Source organism: Oenanthe melanoleuca, chromosome 3, assembly GCF_029582105.1.
Source record: "Oenanthe melanoleuca isolate GR-GAL-2019-014 chromosome 3, OMel1.0, whole genome shotgun sequence".
NCBI lineage: Eukaryota > Metazoa > Chordata > Aves > Passeriformes > Muscicapidae > Oenanthe > Oenanthe melanoleuca.
Window position 1 is genome coordinate 106206244 of NC_079336.1, and position 13462 is coordinate 106219705.

The window sequence follows — 13462 nt, forward strand, 5'->3', positions numbered from 1 at the left end:
TGCGGCGGCGCGGGAGGCGGGAGCGGCCGCTGAGGGCGGCGGTGGCCGGGCCAGGCCCGGCTCTGCTCCGCGGGGCTGCTCCCTGCCTTCCCCCGGCTGTGGCCGCGGGGTCCCCTCTGCAAACAGCACTAGTTTAAGTTAAATATCGCTTGGTAAAATTCGTTTCCTCACCTCGGTTTGTTGTCGCGCGCCCAGAGCGGGAGATGAGCGGGGACGTCAGAGGCAGGGGATGCGCCCGGGGCAGAGGCTTCCCGGGATGGAGAGGAGGATGGAGAGGAGGATGGAGAGGAGGATGGAGAGGAGGAGGATGGCGAGGCAGAGGACAGAAGGCAGAGCCCAAAAGGATGCCCGAACCTGGTGAGCCAGCCCCTGTGCTTCTACCTGCTTTCTGAAGCCATCATGCTTTTCTTTTAACGCACTATGCTAGGCAATCACAGTTTGTCTCCCGTAGTCAAAAGAATCACTGAAAATAAAACTTACAAAATTTCACTATCCATGTTGTTTCAATCCACATTATTATTTTTTTTTTCTTCTCCCAGCAAAATCTCGACTAGTCCAATCAACGATGGACCAATTTATTCCCTATAAGGGCTGGAAACTTTATTTCTCTGAAGGTATCTTTAGACTAAAGTTACGTGTAGCAAGTATTTAATTTTTTTTTTCTAAAATTAGTTACATGTAGTGTTAGTAGAGTTATAAATTCAATAAAGAACAACTAAAATTTAATATATAAAAACATATATACAATAAAGACTCCACTCTTGTGATATACTGTAATCTTTGTGATCATTACTGGGATACTGTGGAGATCTATCATCTTCCTTAGTTTTGCAATGCAGAAAAACAATGGAAGACAAATTACCTGTTTATGTTTTTTGTGAAGTGGAAAGAATTATTTCTGTCACTAACGTGGTGTGTTTCTAATTAGTTTACAATGACAAGTCTCCTTTTGTCCAGAAGACTCAAGCCTTTGAAAAGTTTTTCATGCAGCGTATTGAGCTTTATGACAAGGTAAAAAACAAAGCCAAACATATCCCACCTCAACAACCTGTTGTTGATAGAAGGACACTACAGGTTTTTTATGTTTTTTTCTGTCAAAAGTATCCTCCATCAGAGACTTGAAACATTTAGGACATAATTTGGGTGTTTCACTTCTAATTGAAGCGTATTTTATCCTTCACAATGTTTCCCAGGATGAAATAGAAAGAAAAGGAAGCATTCTTGTGGATTATAAGGAGCTAATCCAGGACAGAGAGCTGACTAAATCAATACCAAATATATCTGCTGAACTAAGGGATATGCCTCAGAAAATACTGCAGTGTATGGGTCTGGCAATTCATCAGGTAAGCACAAGTTCTGATCCATGGAAGCAGAACCCTCACCAAAAAAACCAATCAGTGACACTTAGAGGCAATTATGTTATAAACCCCGCATCTCTGTGTTTTCCTGTCTTAGGGAAAATTACTGTTTGTTTAAGACTCAAATCCTTCAGTCTCTTCCCTTGTATGTCTCACAATTTCACATTTTGGAGTTGCTTTGGTGTTGGTGCATTTTGCTTATTCATCATTGGAGCAGTTGACTAAAACTAAATGTAGTTCTAACACCTGTGTCTGTCCCTGTTGGGAGTTGTAACTCCTGTGGGCATCTGTGTCCCCCTTCCTGTTGCACACAGGTCCTCACCAAGGACCTGGAGAGACATGCAGCAGAGCTGCAGGTGCAGGAGGGATTGCCTCTGGATGGGGAACCTATCATCAACGTGCCTCTCATCCATGCCAGGTAGGGGGTGCTGGACAGTCCTTTCCCAAGGAAGAGCTGTCTAATCTTTGCCAGTGTCCATGCATGGTGCTGGAGGGTAACATATGTATGGAAAAACTGGGCTCTGTGAAGCTTTTCCTGAGGAATACCCTACATTTTGCTTTTCTCTTCACCATGACTTCATGTCCCTGTGAAGAAAACAAAATTAAATGAAATCTCCTTGTAAGCAGAGCAAGCAGCTTGAACTAGAAAAACTTGGTGGTAGAGAAGTGGCTTATAAGTAGAACAACTATTCTATAAAACACATATTGATTAAAACCAGAATTATTTTAATTCCTGTTGACTGGAGAAGTTTTTAATAAAACAACTCCTTAGAAATTTTTTTGTCTTTCTCAGAAGTAATGGCATTTCACACTTCAGGGGTCTGAGGGAACTGAGTATATCAGCCCTATTATAGTTCAAATTCAGTTTAAATTACCTTTTAGAAATTATTTCCTTTTTTATTATTGTTTTTAATCCCTGCTGGTGGTGGCAGAGCCATAATAAAACTTTGGTCCTTCTGTGTTGCAAGTCTAAGCTCTAGTCCTTATCTGAAACTATGGAAAGAGACAGGGATGATGATGAAGTGATGCCTGTTGTATTGCTAGGCCAGAGGTTTCACTGGATAAACAAACTATACAGTTTGGGGCTGTTGGGGTCAATTCTTGTGGAGAGTACTGAAAGTGCTGCTGCTTTCTAGGACAAGAATCAAAGATTGTGCCATTGGATCTGCCAAAAAAATACTTCTTTTTTGGGATTACTGTTTTCAATTGGAAATAAGATTGTTTGGATGGGTTTGGGGGTTATTTTTGTCCTCTTTTTCTGAGTGCTAATGCTGAAATGTGCTAATGCAGGGTGTACAACTATGAGCCTCTAACTCAGCTGAAAAACGTGAGGGCCAACTGCTACGGCAAGTACATTGCCCTGCGCGGCACCGTGGTGAGGGTCAGCAACATCAAACCCCTGTGCACCAACCTGGCCTTCGTCTGTGCCACCTGTGGGGATGTGCAGGGCCTTCCTCTCCCTGATGGGAAGTACACCCTTCCCACCAAGGTGAGCCAAAAACATCGAACTTCATGCTTCTTGTTGTGTTTTGACGAAGAAACAGCACCACAGCTGTTAAAAAAACGGGGGGGGGGGCGAAAGTATTTAAAGCTAGGTTAAACAACTGACATGTTGAAAAATAATTAGCCATACCATGCAACTTTTCTTACTTCAGATCCTTGTTACTTGTGAAAAATGTATGCTGCTGCAACAGGATATGTGACAAAAAATATGTGGAAATTCCCTGAAATCTGGAAAAAATATAATCTCCTTTATATTTCCATTTCACCAGTTACATTTTAAAAGACCCCTCCACCTCTCTGTGGAGGTTTTCTATGCTTACATTGTTTGAACTTTTTATTTTAATTTTACTTTTTATTGTCTGTTCTTAAAAAGTCATTAGACACAGGACAGTGCCTGGTTATTCTCAAACCAGTTCACTGAGGGGATGGCACAGTTCAGCTGTATTTGCTCTAACAGCTATGAGTCAGAGTTCAGGTGTCTGTGCTTGATAGATCCTTATTAATCCTCATTAATTATGTGCATCCTAATTTGTAGCCCTAATTTAACTGGCTTTTTTTCCTGGAATGATGCTGAATTATATTGCTTTGCCTTCTTTCTTTCTTTTTTTTTTTTTTTTTTTTTTTTTTTTTTTTTTTTGTAATCAAAAAAGACAATTTCACCTTAGGGCTTTAAAAGAGGCTGAGAATGAATCAGAATTCCTGTTGTTGCAGTGCCTTGTTCCTGAGTGCCGGGGCCGGTCCTTCACAGCTGATAGGAGCTCTCCTCTAACCACCACAGTGGACTGGCAGTCTGTCAAGTAAGCACAAAAATGTGATGTGACAGGGCTCTCATAAAATGACAGGAAGGCTCAACCCATAATCTTATTATTTTTCATCAGGCACTCTCCAACATTTGTATCACAAAACACTTGTTTTATCCAAGTACTGGTATACTTTGTAACCTAGCCTGTAATAGTTTCCTGCAAATTCCTTCTGCCCTTAGCTCTTGGAGAGATGTTCAGTTTGTGCTCTTTGCTTCTTTTCTCAATAATTTCTAATTGCATCTGTGATTTCCTGATTCCACTTCACGAGCTGTAAGTCAGCTAGAAAAGCCCTATTAGGTTGTATTGGTCAGCTGTGCCACTTGACCTGAGTGAGATGGAAGTAAACTGGAGGGTTACAAATCTTAGTTTGAAGTGATATTCATGTAAAAACTTGTGCTGTTCTTAGCAGCTCCAGAGGGCGCTGCTGTTTATCACAGCTTCTTTGGTAAAGCTTGGCTTGGCTTCCAGAAAATCTCAGAGTGCAGAGCCAGAGAGTCAACTGCTCTTCTTGTAAAGGTCTGAGAAATTCCTTGGGCTTTTCCAGGGTTGGAATTCCTATTCATTAGGGCTATAATGTCTGAGCTCTTCATTTTTTTAATATGGGTCCCTTTTACTTCATGTACTGTACTTCTATGAGAACGTGCTTCTCAGTGGTAAAAATCTGAATTTCAACTCGGAGTTCATAGTCACTGCATTTCTGGGTTTTATGTGTAGTTCATCCCCATTTAGTGAAGCATGGCCTGAAAAAGGTGCCCAGAGCTGCAGGTGTTGTGGTTCCAGCTCCCCCTCTGTGTTGCAGGGTGCAGGAGCTCATGTCAGACGACCAGCGGGAAGCAGGACGGATCCCGCGCACCATCGAGTGCGAGCTGGTGCAGGATCTCGTGGACAGCTGTGTCCCAGGAGACATGGTCACAATCACAGGCATAGTCAAGGTGTCAAGCACCGAGGAAGGTGAAGTGCAGCTGCTGAGATTCCTTTTTCCTAGGGTGGGGTTTTTTGGTAGTGCTTACACAAAAACAACAGCAGTCACTCCCCTTGGTGCTGAGGGTGCATAAAGTGTAAATTTCTTTGGAAGTTTCCAAACTTTTACAGTGAAGAGTTATTTTATGGCATTATTTGCTTAATGTTTTCCCTCCTTTAGACATTAGGAGAACTGTCACACTGTTGTGAAGGAGACTTAGTTTAGTCTCCCTAGAGAAATTTTTCAACTTTTTTTTTCCCCAAAATGAAGAAATATGTTGTACACTGCTCTGAAAGAATACATTGCAAATAATTGCAGGACTATTTTACTCTGAGACTTCATTCTCTGCTCAGTAATAAATCTATACAGACAATGATTAATTATTAATTTATAATTACTGATTAATTACTAAGTTATGTGTTTAATGCTTCTGCATCATGCATCTTCTTTTCCCTCAAAATATTGAGTGGAAACATTTTATGTTCAACTTTTATTTGACTGCAAATGTAATAATTTAAAATCCCTGGAAAAAATTATTTATTCTGGGACAAAATTCTCTCTAGACATATGCCCTCCAATCCAGCAAAATATTTTATTGTGTATGTAAGTGGAGGGAACTTCAAAGAACAAGTGTAACTTGAAACTTATTTTGCATCAATTTTACAAAGTGCAGATGTTCAGTACTTAAATATGAACGTGGCTGTACATGGTATTTCTGAATTACTCTATGCCATTTGTAGATAACATGAGTACTTATTGATAGAAAAAATGCTCCATCATTCCCAATTTTTCTAACAGGAGCTTCTAAAAATAAGAATGACAAATGTATGTTCTTATTGTACATTGAGGCAAACTCTGTCAGCAACAGTAAAGGACAAAAACTGAAGAATTTTGATGATGAGACTTTTCAGAGATCGTTCATGGAGTTTTCCCTTAAAGACCTCTATGCTATCCAAGAAATTCAAGCTGAGGAAAATCTGTTCAAGCTCATTGTGAAGTAAGTTGTGTCAGACCTAGACTGAGCCTAGGATTAGACATGAATCAGTGTGACCACCTTCACACTGTCACAAATGTGACAGCTCATCCTAAAGCTCTGAAATGTCTGAGCCTTGTGCAATAGAAACTACAGAGATCTAGCAAACTGCAGTGGACAAGGGACTTTGGGAGGGGTTTAGGGATACAAGAAGTTACCTGTGCTCCAGTTCAACTGTAGACAGAAAAAAGCAATTAGTTAATTTTCTTCTTCACTGTGTAAATTCAACTTACAAGTACTATTTTGTCCTCCACTTTTCTACAGTAAAGAGGTGCAAGAACAGAGCAGAGGGTATGAAAGACCCTCAGTTCAGACTAAAATGTACTCTTCTACCCGGGATGTCCCTCAGACCCTCCCAGTGGAGTCAAAGAACACAAAACCAGCACTTTAAAAGAAGGGTTACAGGTTACCTGATTAAGACAAGAATAGGTGTAGGTACCACTGGGAAGCTGGTTCTCCTTTGTCTTTGTAGAGGCTCAAGTGAAAAGTTTTTCTTAATTCAGTCATTTCTGGTTATCCAAAAATTTCAGGAAATTTGAGGCTGCTGATTTCTGTTGGAAATTTAGCAACAGCTACCCAAAAAGTTTTATATGTTTATTAAGATGCTCTCTGATGATTGAGAGGACAATTGATTATTTATAGTAATACATGATTTATCTTCCACTTAATATTACCTTGTGCTTTGCTTTTCAGCTCACTCTGTCCTGCAATCTATGGCCACGAGGTAAGTAAGTTAAAAACTCTGCTTGCAATTCCAGTTTGAAACGTTTGTGCCACATTCAACTCCTAAAGGATTCACAAAGCTTATCTGGGATGGGGGAAGGGGCAGATACTGTTTTTACAGGTGGCTGTGGCTCACAGTCTCTTTTGGTGTCAGGTGTGTGGCAGCCTTATACCCTTAAGTTCAGTGGTCCAGAAGGAAAGGTTATTACAGCCAATTATAGGGAGCTGTCAGTGTTGGTCACCATGATCAAATACTTACCAGTGTTGGTCTGTACCACAACAGATTGTGAAGGCAGGTTTGGCCCTGGCCTTGTTTGGAGGATGCCAGAAGTTTGTGGATGACAAGAACAGAATCCCAGTGCGAGGAGATCCACATGTTCTGGTTGTTGGAGATCCAGGATTAGGAAAAAGTCAAATGTTGCAAGTATGGTTTCCTTTATTACTATGTTCTGTTTTCCTCTATTTCTTTGTTATCTTGACTTGCAGCCATGGTAGGATAGCTGTGCTAAGACAAAGGGTTGACTGAGCCTGGCTGGAGCCATCTTTTCATGTAGGATACCTCAAGTATCCAGAGGGCTCTCCTGCTGTCCTCTCCTTCCAGGGAACCTGTTAAAACACCAAGGCAGATGTCCTTGATCAGGCCCATGGGATTTCAAGGACAGGTCACAGGCTTGCTGTCCTGCCCTTATACAGTTCTTATCACCAGCCCTTTTCCCCAGTGAGGAGGTTCACTCCTTCCTGCCTTCATTTAGCTGGTCCATTGTGAAATAAAGTAACTAATCTTTGAACAAATGGAACTTCAAATACCCTGTAACTCTCCTCCTATGAGGTTTACTTCCATTCCATACCCTATTTCTATGTTGCTAGCACAGATCTTGGCTTTTTGGGAAAGGGACCTGACGCTGTATTTGGGTTTTGATCTCAGTAGGCATTTCTGCATGACTATGACAATTAGTAGTAGATTTGTTTTTTCCTTAAACTGAAGGATTTTTAAATTCCACCTCTTTTTCCATGGTTACTGGGGAGTGAAGGAGGGACAGAGTTCACCTAGACCTTCTTTGAAAAGTCTTTCTAACATGAACCTGTTGCATTAGGATATGATCTGCAGTAACGTAGCCAAAGTGATGGATTTGCATGCAAGCATTTTAAGAAATAAAATTTTTAAATTATTTTTTGTTGAATGGGGACTCTCCAGCATACAGTAACTGATTTGTTTTTTCACATTGTTACTTCTAAAAAAATGCCATCCAAGAAGTTACTCCTACTGCTTTGTGGAATTATGTGTTTTGGAGTTGCAAGGAGTTAGAGCTTTACTGTTGGGCCATGTTCAGTAGAAAGAAACAAATTTGGGTTTACTTTGAATTGTTTCTCTGGAATGAAGCTTATGAAATTCTTCACTTCTGTTTCTCTTCTAGGCTGTGTGTAACATTGCTCCTCGAGGTGTGTATGTTTGTGGTAATACTTCCACCAGCTCTGGCCTGACGGTTACACTGTCCAGAGATGGCACTTCTGGAGATTTTGCCTTGGAAGCTGGTGCCTTAGTGCTTGGAGATCAAGGTAATCCATGCAATGCCACAGGTTCTGTGTAGCCATCTGTGAGGGGCAGGAGTGTGTGTGCTGCTGAGTCTCAGTTAGGCCAAAGTGCTCACTTAACTGTGGACTAAAAATGTCCATTTGAAGTGTGATACTGGGTTTCCACACCAGGGGAAGTTCTGAGCTTCTCCAGTGGCTTCTCTGGAGGCTTTCCTAAAGTGTAGGGAAACTTCAGTTCTCCAGTTCATATACCAGACTTACTGTGTCGAAGAACTAGGATTATTTTTTGTTCAGGAATCTGACTTGATGTCAGCTGCTGGACTCTTACTGGTTTTGAAAAAAGATTGCTTATGATGTATGTTGTTAATTTTTAGAAACCTTGTTTCGTCATCTCAGTGAATAATCAAAATGCTGCATCCCCAAGTCAGGCTGCGTTCACAGTGATTTGATTGCATTATCATGGAATGAAAACAAAGCTGGCCAAAATGGAGATTTTCCAATGTCTCCTAGGGTTCTAAGTTGAACTGCTTATGTAGCACTGGATTGTAGCTCATGCTTGTCCTTCAGGTAATGTGTTGTCTGATAAGTCTTTGTCCTGTTTTAATTGCTTCCAGGAATTTGTGGAATAGATGAATTTGATAAGATGGGAAACCAGCACCAGGCTTTGTTGGAAGCCATGGAACAGCAGAGCATCAGCCTGGCCAAGGCTGGCATTGTTTGCAGTTTGCCAGCTCGGACATCCATTGTTGCTGCAGCAAACCCCGTCGGAGGACATTACAACAAAGCCAAAACAGTGTCTGAGAACCTAAAGTGAGCCCTTTCTGAAATGCTGCTTTTATAATTCACATTCAGGAGTAGATGCTTCTGCAGTCTTGTTGCTTATGTACAATTGCTTTCTAGAATTTTGCAGTGTGAACACAAACTTTAATAATTTTTAGTGGCTTTTGAGAGAGAAATTGCTGTTGTCCTTCCGAATAAGCAGGACAGGATCTTTTACCTGTGTTTGAAGTGGAATTTTTCCACTTCTCCAAGCACTCCCAGTTCCTTGTCTTTCCTCCAGGATGGGGAGTGCTCTGCTGTCAAGGTTTGACCTGGTGTTCATCCTGCTGGACACGCCGAACGAGGACCATGACCACCTGCTGTCCGAGCACGTGATGGCCATGCGGGCCGGCCGGCGCGCGGCCTGCAGCAGCGCCCTGGTCACCCGGGCCAGCTCCCAGGAGCACTCTGTCCTCCAGGCCACCTCTGACCAGCCCCTGCTCGAGAGGCTGAAGGTGGGACTTGGCCTGGGGCTGCTACCTGACATGCTCTAAAGCAAATTTGCTGTGCTGGGTTTCAATAAGGAGTTACAGAAGTGGGCTGGTGTAATAATTTGGCATAACGTGATCTGCAATGGAGTGTTGAATCCAAATGTGGAAAGTATAGGAGAGGAAGCATGTTTCTCATTAGACTTCAGTGATGGTTTTAAGAACTGGTATTGTCAAATGCCAGGCCTTCAGAGAAATACTCCTACTGGAGGTAAACCCATGCACTTTTGGAAACAGCAAAGTATCAGCAGTGATGGTTTAGTCTTCTCTGCAGCTGTTACAATTGGGAGTTTGACCTTCTGTTTTTGAGAAAGGATTTAACCATATAACAAATTCTGTTTGGTATTTCCTATCACTGCAAATGAGAAGCACTGGCTGCTTTTTTCTGAAATGGCCAAGTGTGTGTGTTTACATGTCTGAGCATAGTGTGGGGACTTGAAGTACACTGTTGATATATGAAGAGTGATGACTTCACCAGATAAAGCATAAAGATGATGATTTTATATTAAAATTTTTATTGTATAGAATTCTGACAGACGGAAATCTAACTCTTTTTTAATGGTGCTAGATCTCAACAGGAGAAAACTTTGATGCCATTCCCCATCAGCTGCTGAGGAAGTATGTTGGCTATGCTCGGCAGTACGTGCACCCAAACTTATCTCCAGAGGCTGCACAAGCCCTCCAGGAATTCTACCTCCAGCTCCGGAAGCAGAACCACGGGGCAGACAGCACCCCCATCACCACAAGGCAGCTGGAGTCCTTGATTCGACTGACAGAGGTAAATGCAAGCTGGAATGCTTAAGGGATTGAAAGCAAAGAGATTATTCCTGAGGTACTACCCAAATCCTATCATTTTTTATAGCTTATTCACCACTATGCTTTTTTTGTTTTGTTTTGTTAAAAAAAAAGTGAGAATGCAAGCGGCTTAGAAGTGATTAAGAGCTACTGTTCCTTAAAACTTCTTATAAAGCAAAACAGCCTTGAGGAGATAGAAAGAGAATCTATCACATTCCCCAAAAAGAGAAAAAGTAGGTGCAGGCAGGAACAACCTGCTTCCCACCTTGAACTTAGAATGCTTCAGTTTTTCCTGACACTGCCTTAACAACACTATTTGTGATCTGCTGCTTCACAAGGATACACCTCTAAAAATCAAATAAACTCCAAGCCACAGCCTGAAAGCGCAAGTGTGCAGGAGGTGACATTGACAAACTAACAAAAAATAGAAACATTTTCCTCTAATCCTGTAGGCTTAGGTTCCATCTTTGCTCCTAAAATTTCTGCTTGTAGCTCTCGTAAAGTGACTGCAGCCATTTTTCACATCAGTTATGGGATATCTTAAACCTTTGTGGGGTATTTTTTCTATTTTAAGGCACGATCAAGGCTGGAATTAAGAGAGAAATCTACCAAGGAAGATGCTGAGGATGTAATAGAGATAATGAAATACAGGTAATAGAAAACACTGCTTTAAAAATAAATAAAGCATCACAATGAAACCTTTTTTCTTTACATATTCAAAGACTGTGAAGAATTAACTTTATCACACCTAAGCCTGTGATACAATATTTGGATTTGTTAGCTGCTCTTTAAAAGCTGCCAGCAGCCCTTAGTAAAACATAACTGCTTAGGCTTGTGATTTCTGTGGTCACAGTGGTTCTGTGAGCACAGTAACACAGACATGAGGCTCTGCTGAAATGTTTTTTCTCCCCTGTGATTACTCTCCAGTGCAGGAGAACAATTAAAGCTTAAAAGTGGTTTGGATGAATCCGTAGTCTGAGTTCCCTAGAAAGTGACTTGATAGGGGGTGGTTTTCTATGTGGCTTCTGAAAGCTCTCTCAAGCAGTTGTGTTTTGGGAATCAAATCCACGTATGTTTGCTTTTATCTCCTGTTGAGAGTTTTCTCTCTTTCTGTAACCTGTTTGTAGCATGCTGGGGACCTACTCGGATGAGTTTGGAAAACTGGACTTTGAGCGTTCCCAGCACGGCTCTGGGATGAGCAATCGGTCACAGGCCAAGAGATTCGTGTCTGCCCTGAACAGCATTGCAGAGAGGACCTACAACAACCTCTTTGACCTGCAGCAGCTGCGGCACGTCGCCAGGGAGCTGCAGATACGGGTGAGCTCGGCCAGCAGCCCCTCCAGCACCACAGCTCCCAGTTACCTTCTGCCAAAGGGAGAGGAGCAGGGGCACCTCTCTTGTGCCTCTGAGCAATGCCAGAAACAACCAATGCACTGCTGTCTGGCTAAGCAGAGTTCCTGAAGTGCTGGTTTCAGTGCTTCTCCCTCTGCCTCCCCAGAGGACACACCTGGTTTTGCTCCCAAATTTAGACTTGTGGTGTCTGTGCTCTACTTCAGCAGTGCAATGATGTTTCTGCATGGCCTCCTCTGGATTAAATATGCCTTTCATGTTTTCATTCCTGCTTCAGACATCCTAAAGTTGTATGTTGAAAGGAACATCATGTGGGACACATGGCCACAAATGTATTCTGCCCTATAATAGATTTTCATTCTGTACTCGTGGGGACTTCAACCAAACAGAATTATTGACAGCTAACTCTACTTTTTGCTCTATCAACTACTTATGAAAGTTAATTTAATTAATTAATTAGTTAATCAGGGAGAATGTAGAAATCATGCTTTTCTGTGCTAGATACTTCTGTTTCAGAATTGCAATTTATTCATATGTAACTGCATCCTTTCTTCATGTCATAAAGGAGAGAATGCTGCTTCTGTGTAACACTGCAGTAAAAACAGTGTGTAAGTAAAGCACAAAACAGGGGGACTGATGGTCTGAGACCTCCTGGAGGGTGAACAGTTTGCTAAGGAAGCCAACCTATTCTTAGCCTGTTTTATTTCACCGAGTTCTTTCGCATGGTTTACAAATTTACTTTACATCAGGTAAGATGTCATTCTCCAACTTGATATTTTGGTCTTTGTTTTCCCAGGTATCTGATTTCGAAAGCTTTATTGGATCCCTAAATGATCAGGGTTATCTTTTGAAAAAAGGTTCAAGAGTTTATCAGCTTCAGACCATGTGAGAAGAGTCACTGTGGTGAACTTCCTTGGGATGATCATTCCCCTGGACTGATGGACCTGCAGCAGGGAGGTGCATCCTGAGCTGAGCTGCACCTGGCACAGCACTGGGATTTGGTAGGCTCAAAATTCCCCTGCAGAAAATTAAACTGGAAAGCTGCAACAGGACAGACTGACACATGGTATTGCTGGCTGGCTCTTCCTCCAGCTCTGCTGTTCCAAATGGGACTGTGCAGGGCTGAAATGCATCTCATCATCCTCCAGGAGTGGAAGGTGTGTTTTTACACTATTACAGTGCCATACGGGACTTTACTTCTAAAAGAGATGCTGGACCCACAAATTTCAGCCCAGAAATCTTTCATGAGAGGATGATATGAGCTGTGCTTTCAGCACTGTAGTTCATTTAAAATTTAGAAATGTTTCCAGAAGGTTGTGACAACACTGTTTTATAGCTGTTACCAAATGACACTTTACTGAAACTGACTTGATTTTCTGCTTTGAAACAGTTTTTGAAGCCAAAGTTTTATTTGAAATTGAAGTCTGATCTAAGAAAATATCCTTATTACAATATTTAATTTGTAAAGCAGGGATTGGAGTTTGACTTTCATTAAACTTTATATATGAGAAATTTTATTTGTTCAAGGCTGTTTTCATTGTCATTACAAGATCTGTAACACCAACAGGTTCTGTTTGTTTGTAACTGTTTCTGACACAGCACAAGTGTGTTCAGCAGGAGTGAAGTGCTGAGTGTTTCCTGAAATTGAATCAGAATCAATGGTCTGGTGCAATGAAAGAGCAGCTTCAAGTGAAAGAATTAAAAAAACCCAAACACCAACACCCCCTCCCTAAAGAAAAATATATTTTAAAAAATCAAGACTGTAATGCTGATTCTTCTGTTTTCCCTTTCATTTCTCAGGTAAGGTATGATAGATGAAAAAAGCAGAAATACTGAAGCTTAGTGCCTCATCCTCTACTTTAAGGGACATCAGGGACCCAACATACTTGAAACTGAAAACTGGTCAGACAGATGAAATGCTTTAAGTATGAAATTATAGTTCTACATCTGAACTCTTTAAGGGGCAAGGTCTGCTCTATCAACTAATCGGAAGTAGGGCTTAGATACTGATTTTGGCTTAGTGCAGTGTTGGGGGACAGGAACGCGCCTCAGGAGCAAGCTTACGACTGCACGGGAAAAGCGAACTCATTTCCATT

At 41.6% G+C, this 13462-nt stretch overlaps 1 protein-coding gene across 2 annotated transcripts; it reads left to right on the forward strand.

Moving 5' to 3' along the window:
- Window position 1: 1 nt before the first annotated feature.
- On the forward strand, window positions 2-12883 carry MCM8 (minichromosome maintenance 8 homologous recombination repair factor). Of its 2 annotated transcripts, XM_056488833.1 has the most exons (18): window positions 2-357; window positions 540-614; window positions 929-1011; window positions 1194-1343; window positions 1673-1776; window positions 2649-2847; window positions 3573-3658; window positions 4464-4615; window positions 5424-5622; window positions 6352-6382; window positions 6665-6805; window positions 7797-7938; window positions 8529-8724; window positions 8975-9188; window positions 9790-9999; window positions 10591-10667; window positions 11144-11333; window positions 12163-12883. In XM_056488833.1, exons 1-18 carry the CDS (start codon window positions 204-206, stop codon window positions 12253-12255), a joined length of 2496 nt encoding a protein of 831 aa, XP_056344808.1. In that variant the 5' UTR covers window positions 2-203; the 3' UTR covers window positions 12256-12883. The 2 variants fall into 2 exon arrangements, with proteins under 2 accessions (XP_056344808.1, XP_056344809.1); XM_056488834.1 differs by lacking the exons at window positions 2-357; window positions 929-1011 and having other exon boundaries at window positions 544-614.
- Window positions 12884-13462: the final 579 nt, after the last annotated feature.

What these genes read in the sequence shown, in the direction of transcription:
- MCM8 (XM_056488833.1), top strand. Translation starts at nt 204, where the DNA reads ATGAGCGGGGACGTCAGAGGCAGGGGATGCGCCCGGGGCAGAGGCTTC. An exon ending in GGTGTCAAGCACCGAGGAAG is followed by an intron (nt 4,616 to 5,423) that starts GTGAAGTGCAGC and finishes TTTTTCTAACAG; the next exon opens with GAGCTTCTAAAAATAAGAAT. An exon ending in GAAAAAGTCAAATGTTGCAA is followed by an intron (nt 6,806 to 7,796) that starts GTATGGTTTCCT and finishes TTTCTCTTCTAG; the next exon opens with GCTGTGTGTAACATTGCTCC.